The sequence below is a fragment of the Furipterus horrens genome, unplaced genomic scaffold (assembly GCF_987537825.1).
Source record: "Furipterus horrens unplaced genomic scaffold, mFurHor1.1.pri manual_scaffold_2, whole genome shotgun sequence".
NCBI classification, from domain to species: Eukaryota; Metazoa; Chordata; class Mammalia; order Chiroptera; family Furipteridae; genus Furipterus; species Furipterus horrens.
This window is the reverse complement of record NW_028327172.1, coordinates 71,062,194-71,080,571: the sequence shown is the minus strand read 5'-3', so window position 1 is coordinate 71,080,571 and position 18,378 is coordinate 71,062,194. Positions and strand designations below refer to the sequence as shown.

The 18,378-nt window shown below is 40.7% G+C and overlaps 1 protein-coding gene across 1 annotated transcript in view; it reads left to right on the top strand.

Annotated features, from left to right (window-relative positions):
* The window catches only part of PIWIL4 (piwi like RNA-mediated gene silencing 4), a 41,293-nt gene that overhangs the window by 12,162 nt on the left and 10,753 nt on the right, over positions 1-18,378 (top strand). Inside the window, 7 exon segments of the mRNA XM_090267841.1 lie at positions 1,178-1,258; positions 2,855-3,052; positions 4,036-4,147; positions 8,318-8,438; positions 9,713-9,830; positions 12,261-12,372; positions 16,726-16,910. Coding sequence (XP_090123967.1) covers positions 1,178-1,258; positions 2,855-3,052; positions 4,036-4,147; positions 8,318-8,438; positions 9,713-9,830; positions 12,261-12,372; positions 16,726-16,910 — 927 coding nt within the window.

The window sequence follows — 18,378 nt, the reverse complement described above, 5'->3', positions numbered from 1 at the left end:
ACTCAGGGGTGGGGGTGGGGTTGGCAGAAGGAAGATGGTGTCTAAACCATTCAGTGCTCTTCAAACTGATGTGAAGCATTTATTTCAAAGGCATCTTGGGGGTTGGGTGGGGCCTGATAAAATGCAGATTCCTTACCCCACAGTGGACCCAGTGAAGAATTTCGTGAGTGGAATCTGAAAATCCATGTTTTTAGCAAGCTTACCAGGTGGCACATGGGTACACAGAGCATGTGAACCACTGTTTTCCATGCCACTGGTGCGAATCCGTAAGATGACCTGTTCACCTAAGATTGGAGTTCTTTGCTCAGCACTGATCTCTGGATGGATATGGATGGGAGTTTTGGGTTTTGCTGAGTAGCGCACATGAAGGAACTTCCCCTATATATTGCTCCCGTTCTGGTCACACTTCTTGCCGTTACCTTGGGTCTTACCTGGACTTCAGTTCAGTGCTGCGTCGTGCTCTTCAGAGGCCAGTCTTGCACGTACCCTCCTGAGAGGGGACCGTTTTAAGTCAGCTGGTAATTGTGAAGGTGCTTCTCTGTCAGAAAGCTCTTTCTCTTGTATTAGATCTTGCTTGATCCTCTCTCAAGTGCCCTGAAGCATGTACTATTAAAATTCGCATTACACAGATGAGGAGGCTGAGGCTCAGTGACATTTGGAGCCAAGATCACGTAGTTGGAGCCCCTGTTTTCTGGCCTGAAACAACATTTCCTGCATACCCTGGGCAGCCTCAGATCAGTGATGTGTCTCTTTCCAAAGCTGGCCAAAGAGGCACCTATAGTTATTTGGTAGCACTAGGCAGCTTGAGCAGCCCCCCTTGGAAACATCCTCCTCGTCTCAAAAGAGGGAAGAAGCCAGAAGAGCCTTCAGACATGCCTTGCCTCCATTCACACTACCCGGAATGTTAAAACCACAGTCATCACTACCACATACTTATCATTGTGGTAAAACCCAGGCAGACAGAAATCATTTCAGTGGTGTCATTCTCAAATATGAAGAAGTGATCGTTCTTATATATAGCATATGTATATTTAGTATCTGAACTTCCCACTACTATAAGAATGAGAGTTCTGTACTTTTCACATATTTTTATCATTATGTTCAGGGTGGGTGCAAACTTAGAATTACATGTTACTCACTGATGTTTACTGAAGAGTAAAAATATATATACTTGCAGGATCTTAAAGAAATTGTCCATGTACCAAATTGGACGGAACTTCTATAAGCCTTCTGATCCCGTGGAAATTCCCCAGCACAAGTAGGTTTATTTATGTTTTCTGTTACTCTGTAATAGTTATAATGTGAGCATCATAATTTATGATGCAGTATTATACTATGAGAGGGCACATGGTATGAAAAGTAATAGATTTTTTTTTTAATTTTCAAGTTTTTTATAGAATGGTGAGTGTCAGCGTGAAGCTAGCAGCCGGTTTTCTTATATTAGTGTGCTAGATCATTATCATAAACCCTAGAAGGAATTCAGAAACTGAATTTTCCATGTGTGATAAGTAATAATGAAAGTCAAATAGGTTGTACTACATAGTTGGTGCTCTGTTTTCTTGCTGAAAAGAAGTTAGGAAAGCCAGGGTGGTTGATAGGAAATTATTGGGTAAGCAGAGGTCAGACCAACGAGCCAACTAAACTACCCTAGGAAATTATAGAACTTTTAGGAACACATGCAGAACTTTCACCCTAAACTGGGAAGCAGATGCTACAGAGAAAGTGGTGAACTAAGTCTTGAACTGGTTGTTACTCCGCTCTCCAAGTATGTGGCCATGCTAAAGACAGAGAGGCAACCAGAAGCCCAGAGACAGATATGTTAGCAAAGGGAGAAGTGCATAAAGATAGAAAATGGGGGCGGGGTGTTTGACCTTCTGCCAAGTGGAGGAAAACTTGGGGCTTTCCATATGTTAGTTCAGTCTGTCAGAGTGGTCTATCAGTCTAGGTCAAGCATGCTATTCATCAATGCTCTTTCCACCTAGATTAGAAATTCTTGCAGGGCCAATGTGTACTGAGCTGGAGTTGGTGAAGGCTGGCTTAGTATCACAATGAATGAAGTACACAAAATATAAACTGAAATCATTTAAAAATATATTTGTCTATTCTTTCATGCCATTTTGTCACTTTTTCTTATTTAAGATGTCAGTCTATGATATTCATAAATATAGAAAAGAGCCTCTGCTGCAGTTTCTTTTGTATGTCTGTACATGGTATCATTTCAGTCATTTCTTTATCTCATTGTCAAGTCTTGCCACTGCCTTCACCACTGAGTTCGTGTGCTTTTCTGCACATGGATAATTTCATGCTGTGGTTCTCCATAAACATATCAGTCTTTCAGCTGTGGTTCCCAGCCGAGGCAGTTTTGTCCCCCAGGGGACATTTGGCAATATTGAGAGACATTTTAGATTGTTTACAGCTGGGGGGCTGCTAGTGGCATCCAGTGGGGAGAGGCCAGGATACGCTAAACATCCTGCCGTGTGCAGAACAGCTCCTGACACGGAATTATCCAGTCGAAAATGTCAGTAGTGTCAGGGTTGAAAAACCTGCTCTACAGGAGTATGGTTTATGTTGAATATATGTTTAAAGACATTCCAGTTGGAGATAGCTAAAGTTTTTAGTCAGGACCTCAAAGAAATTAGACTGAGGAAAAAATTATTTCATAAAAATCTAGAGAATTGGAATATAAAACCACAAATTAAAAATATTTAGTGTGGTGATAGTGGGGGGGGGTGGAAGTGAAAAAGGTTATAAGAGGGATATTGGTAATGGAAAAAAATACAATAAAAAAATTTAAAAAATGTTTATTGTTTTTCTGATATAACTTCATTTTTAAATTTTTATTTATTTATTTAAGGTTGTCCCTTTGGCCTGGGTTCGCCATTTCTGTGTCACAGTTTGAAAACAAGCTTCTGTTTAGTGCTGATGTGAGTTATAAAGTCCTCCGTAATGAGACTGTTCTGGAATTCATGACTGGTATCTGCTACCAAACTGGAATGTCTGGCTTTACCCAGATGTGTGAAAGACAGCTGCTTGGGCTCATTGTCCTTACAAGGTAAAAACCTGCTTTTAAATAAACTTTTCCCCAGAGAATGAATTATTTACAGTATTTGGGAATAAGGATAGCATCAGGGTGTTACAGGACAGGCACCTCCTGGCCGGTTGGTAGTGTGTAGGTTCTTGACTTCATTCAGGAAAAATTTCATAGTACCAGATGATTGCATGTACCAAAGCTGACGACAGTGAAACAGGAAGGGCTTAGCATAGAATAAGCACCAGGAAAGTACAGGCAGGGCTGCCTTGGTCCCCTAAAAGTGTTATAGGAAAGAAATGAGCCTTGGCAGGGCAGCTTTGACTCACGGAGGCATCAGAGAAAAGGGCCCTTGGAGACAGGTTCAGGAACTAGCCCAGGAGAGCCTCTGCTGCCCATCGCTCCCCTGGTTGCAAGTGTCGTGGGGACCCTTAGTGTTTAGGAGCAGAGTGCCTGTTGGGGAAGAAGGGGAAGAGGCGTAGGAGACATTGCAGACACACAGCTCTGAAGGGGACAAAGAGCTTTGCGTGATCTGAGCTGACCTGCTTTGCATTTTGCTGAGAGCTGGCCCAGATGGGAGGTGGAGCGGCACACCAGAAGCAGCCCTCTTTTTGTGCTTTTATCAGAAAAGCTATCTGGGGGCTCAAAAAAAATCTGTGTGGCACCAGAAGCTGATGGGAAAGCTTTGAACAGTGGTTTGGCCTTCCAACATTGAAGAATGATATACTTGAAGTCAGCATGTCTATCAGTGAGAAAAATAGTTTGTGGTCTAACAACTTTTCTGCCAGTTTTGTTGGAATACAGAAGTCTTCCTGTAGACTGAAGAATTAATTATTACTCTTCTCAATAAGAACTAATAATTTTTTTAAAAAGTGACTATTCTTGTGTTATTCTCTTTTATACTTTCTGAAATTCTGGAGTCTGATACTTGGAATTAAAATTGTAGTGAAATTGTTGCATATCTTGTATAATTTGAAAAAAAGTTAAAAGTTTCTTGCATTTACCAGATACAATAACAGAACCTACCGCATTGATGACATTGACTGGTCAGTGAAGCCCACGGACTCCTTTCAGAAGCGGGATGGCACAGAGATCACCTATGTGGATTACTACAAGCAGGTAAGACTTTGTACCTTTCTCCCTCATCTCCCCTCCTCTTAGCTCAAGAGGTCTCCCTATGCCTTTCCAAGTCCAACAGGTTCCTGAAACTGTCAGGCTGAGTGTGCCTCCATCATAATTCTCTGACTTTTCCCTTCTCCATCCCTACTGTCCTTGGCTTGGCCCAGATCCTCATCCAGTCTGCTGTTGTCCTTCTTCCTGTAGGCTGAGTACTCTCCCTTAAAAGCATCTCTGAAAAAGTCACTTCCCTGCTTAAAATATTCCCATGGCTCCCTATTTCCTTAGGAGCCAGATCTAACTAAGCTCCTGGGCAGAGTTCCCAAAGCTGTTTATAATATGACCCCTTCCTGCCTCAAGAGTGTCCTGTCTTACCACTCCTGTTTTCTTTGTATGTTCTGCAGTTACTTCCCTGTGCATTTTCACACACGTTGCTTCCTCTTTCTGGACACCCCTTCACAGCCAGCCAGTCACTAAACACCCTCAACACTCAGCTCAGCTGTCAGCTCTTAGGCGAGCCCCATGATGCTCTCCCCAGGCCCCCTTGCCCCGCATCAAATTATTATGGGCAGGATGTGAATGGTCTGACTCCCCTTCTGGACTGTACCCAGGGCTGGCACAGTGTCTTGCACGTCGGAGACATTCAAACATATATAGATGGAATCTCCTGATGCTTCTGTAAGTTTGATTCACAATTATCACAGTCATCCCTGCCCCCACCTCTACCTTCAGTTCTTTTCAAAGGCTCCTTCTCTTTAATGTGCAGTCGTATTCCAGCGAGTCTGAAAAAAATCTCACAGCTGTTTTTAAAAAACAAAAAACTCGACGAGAAAACCCTTTTGTCACCTTTCTACCCAGTCAGGAAAGACTATCTCCTTTTTCTTCTTAGCCAGTTTCTTTCGAAGGTTGTCACCTCCATTAGCTCTAAGCACCTCTTCAGTTCTTCCTTCCTGAAGTCTGGTATCCTGTCTGGCTGCTATGGAAATAGATCTTTAATGGTCAAATTCACTTACTTTTCTCATCCTAATGGGCTTTTGATGGCATTTGACACTAGTGACCCCTTTCACCTTGACTCCTGGGGCACATCCCTAATGGCTCTCTGCTAGGTTTCAGATTGTTTTTTCTCAGCCTTTATTTATTTATTTTTTACATTTTCCCCCTAAGTTCCCCCAAACCTTAAATGCTATTATTCATCATGGTTCCCTTATATAGGACTTTTTCTTTATAATTTGAGACCTTTTGCCTTGCCCCCATTTCTAAATTACATACTCATCTCTGTTTTCAGACCATCTTGGCATGAATATCCCGCAGGTATCTCAGACTAACATAATTCATAAGGAATTCATTGTTTTTCTCACTTGTTTCTCCTTGCTTGCTCCCTTGTTCTGCCTCACCCTCACCTCCTCCTTCGGTTGTCACCAAGATGAGTGCTGTCTTTTTATCCTTGGGCTCTCCCCGGAACATGTGCCCCTTCCCCGCCCCACTCACCACCTCAATACAGAACCTCTCCCGGATTCCCACCTGGGCGATTTTGGTCACCCCTTGTGGTCTCCCGACCCCAGCTCTCTCCTCACTGTGATCTGTCATCTCACTGCCACCAGGGAGAGCTTTTGGAAACACCACCCAGAAATGTGGTAAAGAGCACATGCTCTGGGATAAGATGGTCCTGGAATGAGCTGTGCAGCCTTGGGCAAATCACTAAGCGTGAAGTGTCCTCTGTAACAGGGGGTCGTCTGCCTACCTTTGCGGTGCAGAGCAAACAGTGAGCGAGGTAATAGTGCACACCAGGCGTTTACCCCGGCACCTGCACATGGGGAGCACTGGGTCAACCGTGGAGACCCTGCCCCCCTTTCCCAGCCTCCCCTCTTCATCCCTCCCATCACAGTACGGGCCCCATCTCAGCTTTAGCCTCTTCTCTCACAGCATTCCCACCACACACCCCATGCTGCTGTCGCCCAGTCCACTCGCTGTCTGTCACTAAATGCCCCTCAGCTTTCACTCATGTTCACTACCATCTGCAGAAAGCCACACTGTACTTTCTCCTTCACCACAAGGTAAAATCTTAGCTTCATGGTCCAGTGTCACCTCATTTGTGAAGTCCTGTCTGACTGCTTCCTGTCAACGGTCAGAGAAGAGCCTAGCTGCGCTCTGAGCACTTACCACGCTGCTCCCAGCACATCTTCCTTCTAGGACAGGGACAGCATTTGGCTAACCCTTGTTGCCTAGTGCCTCGCCGCGCGTCTGGTGCATGAAATGTGCTCTACAGTGTTTGTTTATAAACACCATGTTTGTTCAACATTTGGGATTCTTGTCTGCGTGGGTAAATTCATTCTTCTTTGAGCAGATGGATTTTAGGTCCTGTGACATCTTGAAAAGGGAATAATTGTAAAATCCCACTCACTTTCTTTGAAGTGAGTTATGCTCACTACAGTTATGTTGTAACTGAGGAGAAAAAGAAACAAAATTGCCTTTTTCTGGAATGTCTTTCTCTCTGTCCAGAAAAGGAACTCTGACTTATTATGTAGCCCACTTTAAGACATGTTGATACTGACCTTTATATTTCTCTGTTTTATCTTATCATGAAACATATTTTCCGATGCTAAGAAAATTGGGGCAGGGGAGAGGATAAAATTTACCTTATGACATAGCTTAGCAGGCAGAATTCTTGGCCATGCTCCAGGGCAATAGAATACTCTCTTCCTGGAACATGCTTTGCTCAAGAGATTACTCAGGAGTCCTTATACCCCCACATTTTCTTTAGGGTGCCTTCCCTGACTTAAGAGCCATACATTGTTTTATTAACCACCACCATTTTCCCTCCCTATCCCCGCTTCCCATCCCTGGGACCCATACTGAGTGGTGTAACAAGCAGAGGTCCGCAAGTCTTAAGAGATAAGTCTGGCCTATGCTAATGTCCATTATGGGGCCTTGGGGAAGTTGTTTAGTTTCTGATGGTGATTCCTCATATATCTGTCTCATAGGTTTGTTAAGGTTAAAGGAGGAAAAAGATAAGTATTGAGCATATCATTGTTTGTGCTTCTCATCTCCCTTGCTTTATAGATAATGACCCACTGCAGCTCCTGGAACATAATAGGTACAAGATGTGTACTGAATTAATGAAGTCATGTATAAAAAACCTCTTCCTTCTATAAAGGCTTTTCTAAGTTTTTTAGCTATAACTTGAGTTGCAATCACCACTTTAAATAGCAGTTTTCTGAATTGCTTTTTATTTTACTGACTAAAAGTCCTTATTGAAATTGAGAAACTCTCACTTCTTGCTTAATTATAATTATCAATATCAGCATCACATGGTGCCCAGGCATTTTGTAATTTATAATTCCAATTGTTCTGTCATTAGTGCTGAGTAAATTATACTGGAAATGAATGTTAATCGAAACCGTTGCCTTTGGAAGAGAAATGAACTTTAGGCCAGGTGAAATGTTGAAATTTAAGTCTAGGAGGGGAAAAGGGGGTAAGGTAGGAGTTGATTAAAAACCAGACATGTTGCTAGTGGTTTACATGGGACACTTCAGAGCTGCTATTCTCCTCATTTCATAGACGAGGAAAGGTAGGTACCTTCCCCAGTGTCCCAGTACAATTAAGTAGAAGGTTCGGGGGTCAGATTCACATTTGTCAGACTTCACAGCTGCTTCTCTGTAACGTCTTGCAATCCTGGAAGTTAAGGACAGTCATGCTCTTTGGGAAATCCTGGGGTTGACTTAATATAACCTTGCCTCCAGCTTTTGTACAGGTAATTTTAAATGAATGTGGGTGCTTAGACCCAGTCAACTGTGCATGGGTCATCCTGGTCAGTCATCAGTGGTGGAAATGCAACATTGACTTAGCACAGCAGGGTCACTGCCCTGTGCATGGAGCCAGTTGGAGACTAGTCTGACTCTAGATGGAACTCAGAAGAGAGCAGGGAAATGATTAAAAATGAAACAAAACAATGTCACCCTATGAAAGATAATTAAAAACTGGCCCTCAGATATAAAAGACAGAACTTGAGAGGAAGGAAGTAGAAATGAGTAGGTAACCATGAGATGTTTTTTCTTCATTGAAAAAATTTGTTTATTGATTCATTTTGTGTTTACCTTGTTGCTTATAAGCGAAGATGCTCATTTTATAGTGTTTCCATATTAACTTTTCCTTGATTAATCTTGCATTCTATAGCAATATGATATTACTTTATCTGACCTACATCAGCCGATGCTTGTTAGTCTGTTGAAAAGCAAGGGAAATAACGCTGAGGCTCGGATGGTCCACCTGATACCTGAGCTCTGTTTCCTAACAGGTAATGACTATGTTTTATACTCCAGCAAGTTCTTGGTCACAGGCTTCTGATACTTAGCAGTGGGCAGAACCTCCTTCAGTTAGATGAGTGCCAGAGCATTAATTCAACCCAGGGAGAATAAACCCTTGAGTAATTTATTTGATAGTAGAAAAAGTGGGAGGACAGAGCGCCCTTTGGAAATTGCTGGGTTACCTCGTGTATTCCATTTGCTATTTCGATGTCAAATAGGCCCCAGATATTTTCCTAAAACCAAGCTACTACTCGTCACCATTTTTTGAACTTCACTAGTTTGGGAAGTGATAAGACTTTTTCTTCCAGTATACTGTTTGTGACAAATGATCCTTATTTTCTTTTTGCATGTGCTTCCAGAAGATAATCTTCACTATATACTGAAGAACTGTCTTGAGTACCTTTAATCATGTTTATTTGATTAACAGGGTGGGACTAAGAAGGGAGGACTTTCTGCTTTTTACGTTTTTGTATTACTTGAATCAGTATGGTGTTTGTATGTTTATTTTGCAAGTAGAAACACTCATGAGGATATATTCCTTGAAGGGAGGGATGCTTATTGTTTGTGGTGTTTGATATTCTGGATCGGCACAGTCCCGTATGGTAGTCAGTAGCCATATGTGTTTATTGAGCACTTGAATGTGGCTAGTGCGATTAAGGGGATGGAGATGTGCTGTGAGTATAAAATCCAGACTATATTTCTAAGACAGTATGAAAAAAGGGAAAATAACTCAGTAAGTTTTTTACATTGATTACATGTTGAAATGATAATATTTTGGATATATTGAGTTAAATATTGTATACTATTTAAAAATGTAACTTCACCTGTTTCTTTTTTAAAAATAATCTTATTTTTATTTTTGGTTTAGAGAGAGAGTAAGGGGGGGGGAGAAATAGAGGGAGAAAAACATCAATGTGAAAGAGAAACATTGATTGGTTGCCTCTTGTAGCGCCCTGACTGAGGACCGAACCTGCAAACCAGGCGTGTGCCCTGACCTGGAATTGAACTGGTAACCTTTTGGTTTGCGGGATGACCCCCAGCCAACTGAGCTACACTGGCCAGGACTTATCTGTCCTTTCTTTCTTTTTATTTTTTTTAAATGTGGCCACTAGAAAAGTTAAAATGACATATATGGCTTGCATTTTTATTGGAGAGTGCTATCTGATTCAATTTCAGTGAAAAGCTTACACTGTGCCTGAGATGGGCTGGGGTTACGTTGTATACTATTCATTTTTTTCACTTTATTTTTGTTTACATTTAATAGGACTGACTAGCCAGGCAACCTCTGATTTCCAGCTGATGAGGGCTGTAACTGAAGAAACGCGTCTCAATCCTCTAAGAAGGCAGCAGCGACTGGCCAGGCTTGCTGATGACATACAGAGGTACCGGGCATCTTGCTGGGACCAGAGTGTATCCTGTCTAAGGCCTGGTTTGTAGAATTGTGGTCAGCCAGCACACTGCAGGCTGCAGGTTGAGGGGAGGCGGTGGAGCCTGCTGTGGCAGAACGACCACCCACTTCAACTAGGTGACTCTGCTTTCATCCCTTTAATACATTAAGGTTCTGGATAAAAGTCTGAAAGAAGAAAAGGACTGAAACTTAAAAAACAAAGTCCTTAAAACTCCAGTCCCCCAATATGCCAGGCCAGGAATGTTCAGATCTTAAGAGTGGCCTCAGCACACTGATTGTTAGAAAAACCTCACTATGTATTGTTTAGACTCAGGAATACCTCTGTGCCATTCGGGTTCAGCCCACCTGATTCTCAGATGGCATTCGTGCCCTCAGTTATGACAATTAGCTACGCTCTGTGATGGAAAAGTTGAGCCTCTCATTGGTTCTCCGTTCTGACTTCCTAAAACTTCACCGTCCAGTACTGTAACCTCATGTAACTATTGGACACTTAACATGTGGTTCACACCACATCTCAGAATGGTTGTGTTTTGGATACATTGGGTGAAATAATATATATTTTAAAATAATTTTACTTGTTAATTTTTAGTTTTTTAATGCAGCTACTAGAAAATTTTAAATTAAATATGTGACTTGCTTTCTGTTTCTACTGGACAACATTGTTGTGGAATGATCTTTTTTTCTTTAAAGATGAAAAAATGTGAAGAAGGAATTTAGAAATTTACATACATAAACAAAAAAAAGAGGTGTGTGTGCGTGTGTGTATACTCAGTAAAATTTGTTTATTAAATGAATGAATCATAATTGAATGAATGGTATATATTCTTTCAGATATTTTTCAAATGCATATAATCATGTTGTTTTTAGGGAAATGGCATAGCACTGCACATCATGATTTTTTAAATAGCTTTTATTGATTTTAAAGAGAGAGAAAGAGAGGGAGAGAGGGAGGAAAAGAGAGGGAGAGAGGGGAAGAGGGAGAAAGAGACATCGATTCCTTGTTCCACTTATTTATGCACTCATTTATTGCTTCTTGAATGTGCTCTGACCTGGGATTAAACCCACAATCTTGGTGTATCAGGATGATGCTCTAACCAACTGAGTTACCTGGCCAGGGCCTATGCATCGTGTTTTGTAACTTGCTTTTTTTTTTTTTTTTTTTTTTTAAATATTTCTATATGGTAAATGTACATCTCTATTATAATCCTCATGGTTTAATAATTTTCTGTTTTATGGTTACTCTTCATGTCATTTATCCTGGACCTCCCCCAGACATGTCCCTACTTGAGAATAACTTATTCCTACTTATTCCTGGTTCTCTACATTTACGGATTAGTCTTCATGACACATCTACCTGCCACCTTCCAGTAACCCCACTTATTTCAACCCAGTGTGCTGACCAGTGATCACCTCACCCATCTCATCTTGGACAAACAGTACCTGAGGCAAAATAATTAACTCAAAGTATTCATTAGACTAGACGTCACATGGATAGGTGGAGATAATGAGCTGTTGTGAAGAGGCAGGGTAGAGAGGTCTGAGCTTCCTAAAGACAGAAGGGAGGCTTTGACAGGTGAATAAAGCACGAATCGCATCAGTTTCCTGTGAGCGTCCGGCTTACCATGTACCGGCTACTGATAACAGGTACCAGGGCCTAAATTCAGTATGATTGCTCTCCTCAAGGAGCTGACAGGTGATAGAGATGACCATATGTATCATAATCCAATGAGATAATGCATAAATTATGAGTAAAGTTTATTAAGTTATAAACTCAAAGTCTATGCAAACATAAAGTAGTTATTACTAATACTAATACTCTCCTCTTAGTCTTCCCACTGTTCTGTCTATCCTATGAATCTTCTGGTGCATAAAGTTCTTATGTTCCCTTCCTGTATCATCCTCTATCTACTCTCAAGCCACAAATTCAGTTATTCCTGGAAGACCTCTCCACATCCAGAGACTCCTCAATATGTCTTTATTAAGTTTACTATCAGGAATACTTTGTTACATTTATTGAGCACGTAGCATCTGCCAGGTACTGTGGTAGCACTTGCCATGTATTGTCATATTGCCTTACAAAGTAGCTAGTTTTATTATCCATACGTTTTGCCAATAAGAAAACCACAGATCACAAAGTTTTAAGAGTTTGGTCAAGGTCACATATTATTAAATGTCAGCACTGGAAGTTAAACCCTGGTCTGCCTGGCTCAAAGGCCCATTTCACTAACTAGGAGCTTTTTCCATCCCTGCAAGTCCCAGACATCCCATAATTCTTTTGAGCAGGAGAAAAAATTCAGTGAGTAGGAATCCTAAAAATACCAGTAAGTTATAATTCTGTCTCTAATGATTAAACTTCTTTAGAAAAGAAGCACTTGAATAACTTAAAATTCAACTCTGTCAACAGAAACAAGGATGCTCGTTTTGAGCTGGAGACTTGGGGACTGCATTTTGGATGCCAGATGTCACTGACTGGCCGGGTTGTGCCTTCAGAAAAAATATTAATGCAAGACCACATAGTAAGTGCTGTGATTTTATTTTTATTTAACAGTAATTGTGTGACTGTGTGTAAGTTTGATCATATGCCAGAGTGACTACGTGGACCTGTAATATCATTTGCTTTCTCTGTGAGCATGTCCATGTGCTCCCTCTGTCCTAAACCTCGAGGTCCCCTCTGTTTTTCTTTTCAATTTCAGTGTACTTGCGCGGGCTTCGCAGCACCCAAAGCGCATGATTTGGGTCAGTCAGTGTGATGTGGTGTCACATTTAAAGATGCATTAAAAAATGTCATTTCAAGCCATTGTAATTAAAATAAAGGGTCTTAAGTCTGAGAGGGGGGATTGTTATTTATTTATTTTTTTTTTTTGGTTTTTCAATTACAGTTGTCCCATTTTCCCCCCATTTCTCTCCCCCACCCAGCCCTCCCCCTCTCCCGCAACCATATCCCTCCCCACTGTCCGTATCCATGAGTCAGGGATTGTTATTTTTTATTGTTAAAAAATAAATAAGTAAATAATTTTTTTAAAAAAAGAATAATATAGGAAAGGGTGAAACCAGAGAACATTTTTAAAAAATTTTAAAAATGCCCACCTGTTGTTGAGTATTGTAGTACTCTTATGTCACTAAAAAAAAAAAATTATAGTACCTGGGAAAATTCTGCTAGCTAGTAAAGGTTAATTTCAATAAATTATGTTTCCTGATACTAGAGTTGTTTTTAATCCCAAAGTAAAATGCTGCTCAGTTGGCATAAACATGAATAAATTCGCACAGATCTCATGCCCAGCCATAGCATTTAGGGAGAAGGATGTTCTGAAACTTGAAGAGGCCAATCATTGCTTCTTTTTTTTTTTTTTAATTAAATTTAATTGAATTTTTTAAAGTCTATTTTATTGATTATATTGTTACAATAGTTTCAAATTTTTTCCCCTTTGCTCCCCTCTGCCCAGCATCCCCCCTCCCCCAGAAACCCCACCCCCCTGCCAGCTCATGTCCATGGGTCATGCATACAAGCTCTTAGGCTTCACCCTTTCCCATATTATTCTGGTTTTTTAATGATTAATTAATTAATTTTTTATAACAATATAAAGTAACAATCCCTCCCTCTCAGACTTAAGACCCTTAATAAGCTTATGAAGGACAATGGGCGAAGGTCTTGTGCTCCTCTAGCTGCTTCAAGCTGGACATGGTCGACGTCCTATGTACCCTTGGGTCCAGAAATCCCTAATAAGAGTAGGGGTGTGGAGGGGAGGGTGGCCTTCCCACATGGGGAAGGATCGTGCAGACTCCAGGTCACTTGGCTGTCTCCGGACAACGGCGTGCTTGGTTTAACAGGCTGGCATCCTTTTTGTATTCCAGCCACTAGGTTCAGCCACACTATTGAGTCTCAGGAGGCAGTGCTGCAGACAGGATTAAGTGAGGCCTATATGTGCAAATAATCACTCGAAAGCAGAAAACACATGTTAATTTATGCAACATAACCCACAAACCAGTCTCTTAATCTATAAGACTGTCTTATTGGAAAGACATCCAGTTGCAAGGCACTTGACATTCTTCTTGCCTGTAAATTAAGCATCTTTGATGGTACCCAAGACCTAGTTTAACTTTCAAATGAAAATAAACTTTACATGAAAAGAAACTTTAAAGACAGTTATCTGCGTTATTTTATGGTCTACCACTGAGCATTGTGACTCCTTGAATCACGATTTTTCTCCTTAAGATTACCCTCTTTGTCACTAAAGGGATTGCATTAAGTTCATTTTTAATTTATCCTGTTCATTTGCATAAACACTGGAAAAGCAGCAAATGATCACATATGACCTTTAAGTCTGCTTTGCTGGAACTTACATTAGGAACCTTCACCGTGATTTTCAGTCTGCCATTCAGTGCACAGGAGCTGAGCCACATACCTGCCATTCAGCCTTGCCTGTAAAAACCTGTCTTTTCCAAGTCCTTCAGGTTTTCCATTGTGCCTTAAGGTCCCTTCTAGACATCTTTCAGGAAAGCAACCTTCGTTCCTTCCATGGAGAGATTGCCATGGACCGCACAACCAACCAAGGTACCAGGCCTTTTTTCTCTTGTGCCTTTAATACATTCGAAAGTCAATCCCAGTTCCTCAGGGCTTTTGGGTAACAACCAGAGCCCAAGCATGTCTCCTTTAGGCATGATGTTCCAGTCAAAGTCTTGGTCAACAAAACCCCTATAAACAACTGGTCTTATTAGTAAGCAAAGAACCTATGTCATTGCTTACTTCTTTAGAATGCCAAATTATCTGGTTCAGTTTTGCTCATTTGTTTGTGTTGTTCATTAGTCTCCTGTGATAGCATAAGGTATTTTTCTTTCGTTGCCTGGCTTATTTCGCTAAGCATAATTCTCTCTAGTTCCATCCATGTTGTTGCAAATGGTAGAAGTTCCTTCTTTCTTTCTGCTACATAGTACTCCATCATTGCTTCTTTAGGTCTTCAGTTGAAAAAATGAATCTATTTTATGCAAAATTGTGCATTACCTTTCTATTTTTCCCATTTTTTTTCCATTTTAAAATTCAGTAATATTTTATTTCATTTTAAAGGCTCTCTTCTTGCCCTATTTGATATAATAAACTGACATGTTTAAACCTAATGTATTGAGCAACAAATGGTTCGTGTTGGCAGAATGGGGATTTTTTTCATCATTTCTTTTTGGAAATCTGTTCTAAATTACCAAAATCTTGTTGGAGAAGCTGAAAAAAAAACTACTTTTAAAAACAAACCACAACTTTGTAAAGTACTAAAATGTAGGCCTCCATTAGGATCTTGGTCAGGAGTCAGTAAAGAGAAGCTCAATTTTAGTTCCATGTATAAAGCAGGATTTAAATATTTAAAATGACCTGTCTCATCATCTTCATAAGTTAAGGCCTATTTGTCAGCTTTTTTTTTTTTTTTTTTTTTTTTTTTTGCATTTTTTGGCATGGAAACAGGTCTCCGTAGAAGGAACATAAAATGGAAGAACCTGCTTCCTAGAGGTGGCAGTATATGGCTGGAGGTGCCTAGGCCATCAGCTTACTGACCAATTCTCCTTTTCTGAGATTGTGTTCTAGGAAATGAGTAAACTAAAGGTCCACGGACCTCATAATGGGCTGTGGGCATTTGTCCTTGGTCTTTTGCCAGCCCATAACAGGTAGGAGCGTGGGTGAGTGGGCATGACTCTCCTCATACTGGCTGTAAAGGGAAGGAATAAACCTTTGCTCCAGATAGAACCATTCATGGCAGGGCTAACCCTTACCCTTCCCCCTCAGGCTAAGTAAGGTCTCTTCCTGGAGTGGAGTCCCTGCCTCACCACCTAAGACAGGGCATCATGAGGATGGCTGGTGGTTGGAAGTCAGAGTGCTTGGTGGAAAGTACTCTGGTTGCCATGTCAAGAAGACCAGCATTCTAAACCTGTTACTCCCACTATCTGGCTCCATAATCTCTTTCACAGCCACAGCTTTGGGGGCTATAAAACAAGGGGATTACAATGCTGCTTAAACATTAATGTGCATATGAATCACCTGGGAACTTATTAAAATGCAGATCCTGATTCAGTGGGTCTGGGCTGGGGCCCGGGACTCTATTTCTAACAAGCTCTCAAGGCAACACTTTGAGTAGCAAGGAATTAGATTACAGTGTGTTTCTTTTAAATTCTAACAGTGGCTCTCCCTGGCTCACCATACCAAGGACATTTCTATTCACTTCCAGTCCATGGATATAAGCAGAAGGCTAGTGACCAGTCTAAAGTCTCCCCTCTTCAGTGCAGGCAGCTTGTTTTTCCTGTACCTGGGGAACCTTTCCAGAGTGGGCAAGGAGCTGCATCCTGGCCTCTTCTTTGCTCCTAGGTGTAGCTGCTCCTTGCATAAATATTTTCATAACTGCTCTGTAGGGTTTGTTAATTTCAGTATGAGGACCTGGAGTATCAATAATCAACATTTTCTATTTGAGCTACTAGAGGCCTAGAGTGAAGAGACCAAACCAGACAGCCCACTTGCCTGAGCCATTCATAATAAAGGTCAGAGATTCTTAGAGCTGGAAGGAGACCTAGAGGTCTTTGAACTGGACCCCCCAACACACACCTTTTTTTTTTTTTCTTTTTGCACACAGCGGAGGCCTGTGAAGTAAAAGGACTTGTCTACAGCTCTGCAGCCATGGGGTGACTGACCTAGGATGATGCTCAGATGCCTCCACTCCCGGGAAGCACATGCATTCTGTTCAGATGTGCAGTGCTTGTATCAGTGTTTTGAGTCTGAATAGCAAATAGTTCTAAATAGTTCTCTATGACAAATGTGGACCATCTTCACATTGTCTTTATTTAATTGCTTTCTGAATAAATACGTTCAACCTTATCATGATCATTGTTTTTCTCAGTGTCTACCTGTGTCTGCTGCTGATTGGTCCAAGGATATTCGAACTTGCAAGATTTTAAGTGCAAAATCTCTGAATAAATGGTTGATTATATGTAGCAACAGAGCTGAAAATGTGACTGAGACCTTTCTGAGCTGCTTAAGAAGAGTTGGAAGTTCTATGGGATTTAATGTGGACTACCCCAAAATGTGAGAATACACTGAAAATCATCCCAACCTTTTAAAATATATTAATTTGCTTTGGTTACAAGCTAAGAAATAAGGGCTTGTATAGCTACAAAAGCTTCTTTATCTCAGTAAAGTTTCCTAATATGAAGTGCCAAGAAAATAGTAACTAAATACATTTTTGCAATGATTAAATTTTTATACAGTTAAACTATATTTTATGTTAGTCTTTATAAAACTTTTTTTTTTTTTCCGTTTTTTAGGCAGTAGTGTCATTACTTTGAAGTTTTTTCAGTACTAGTTCAGGTATAAATCCATATATTACCTTCTCAACTATTTTTCTTTAATTCTTTCATATTACTTATTTAAAAAATATAACAGCAAACAGGATACTAAATAAAGTTGCATTTCCTGACTCATTTAATAAATTTCAGGATATAAAATTAAATGTAAAAATTAATCTGAAATAAGCTTTTCTGATTCTGTTACTATAGAATAAAGTTAGTCATTTACATAGTTTTCTCATAAAACCAAGGCCATTCATTTAGTTTTTGAACACTTATTGAGTCTGCTGTATGTTAGATACTTTGCCGATTTGGAGGGATGAGAAAGATAAATAAGTTGCTTTCAGTTTAGTAAGCGATCCACACACACACATTAACACTCCAAACTGAATATTGTTTTGCTTTAGAAAGAGGTCATAAAGTTGGTTATGCCTCATTTTATTAAGCTTGGTATTCTTAGTAAGGAGCAATAGACATGTCTTTTTCTTTGTTATGGTAGAGATGTAGATGTCCTCATTGGCAGGGTGGGAAATTACTCTTTAAACACATGGTTGCTTATTAATTACATCAGCAGTGCATGCATTGTTGAAAACCACAGATGTCCCCAGTCTCATTTTATACTGTTGTTTAGAATTCTCCTCTTACCAAATCTGTTAACAGATTGTCTGGCTTGAGTTTCACCTGCTCAAATTTCTCTTAAACTGTGAGCTAAGTAATAAGGCAGGAAAAGATTAATGTAAGAAGCCACAGTCAGCAGACCCTGGGCTGGCATCTTTTGCACACCAATTCCATGAGCAAGCTCATGTCTATGTTCTGTTCCTGGCCTGTTTTATTTGAAAGTCCGTGTTTTTCCCAGGTGAAGCCAAACTGTGAATCTTGGCTGGTTGCTGCTAGTGCCTGGCCTGGGGCCACTTAGCATGAGGGGCTGGGGCTCACTGAGGCCACCTGTTGCTTTTAGGAGCTTGTGAAGCATGAGCCAAGACCAGCCACTCATATGGAAAAGTCACAGTTATCAGTTTGGGTGGGCCCATATTTTGAGTGGGACAAACACCAGCAAGTCTGGAAACAGTGCAGATAAGAGACTGCCCTCACCCCCTTCTCCCCCCATGAAGTATCCATTTACCCGTTAGATTTATATGCATGGTTTCTCCCATCTGAAACATTTGCCAAATGACTTTAGAAGGAATGGACAGTAAGATAGTGGTTGA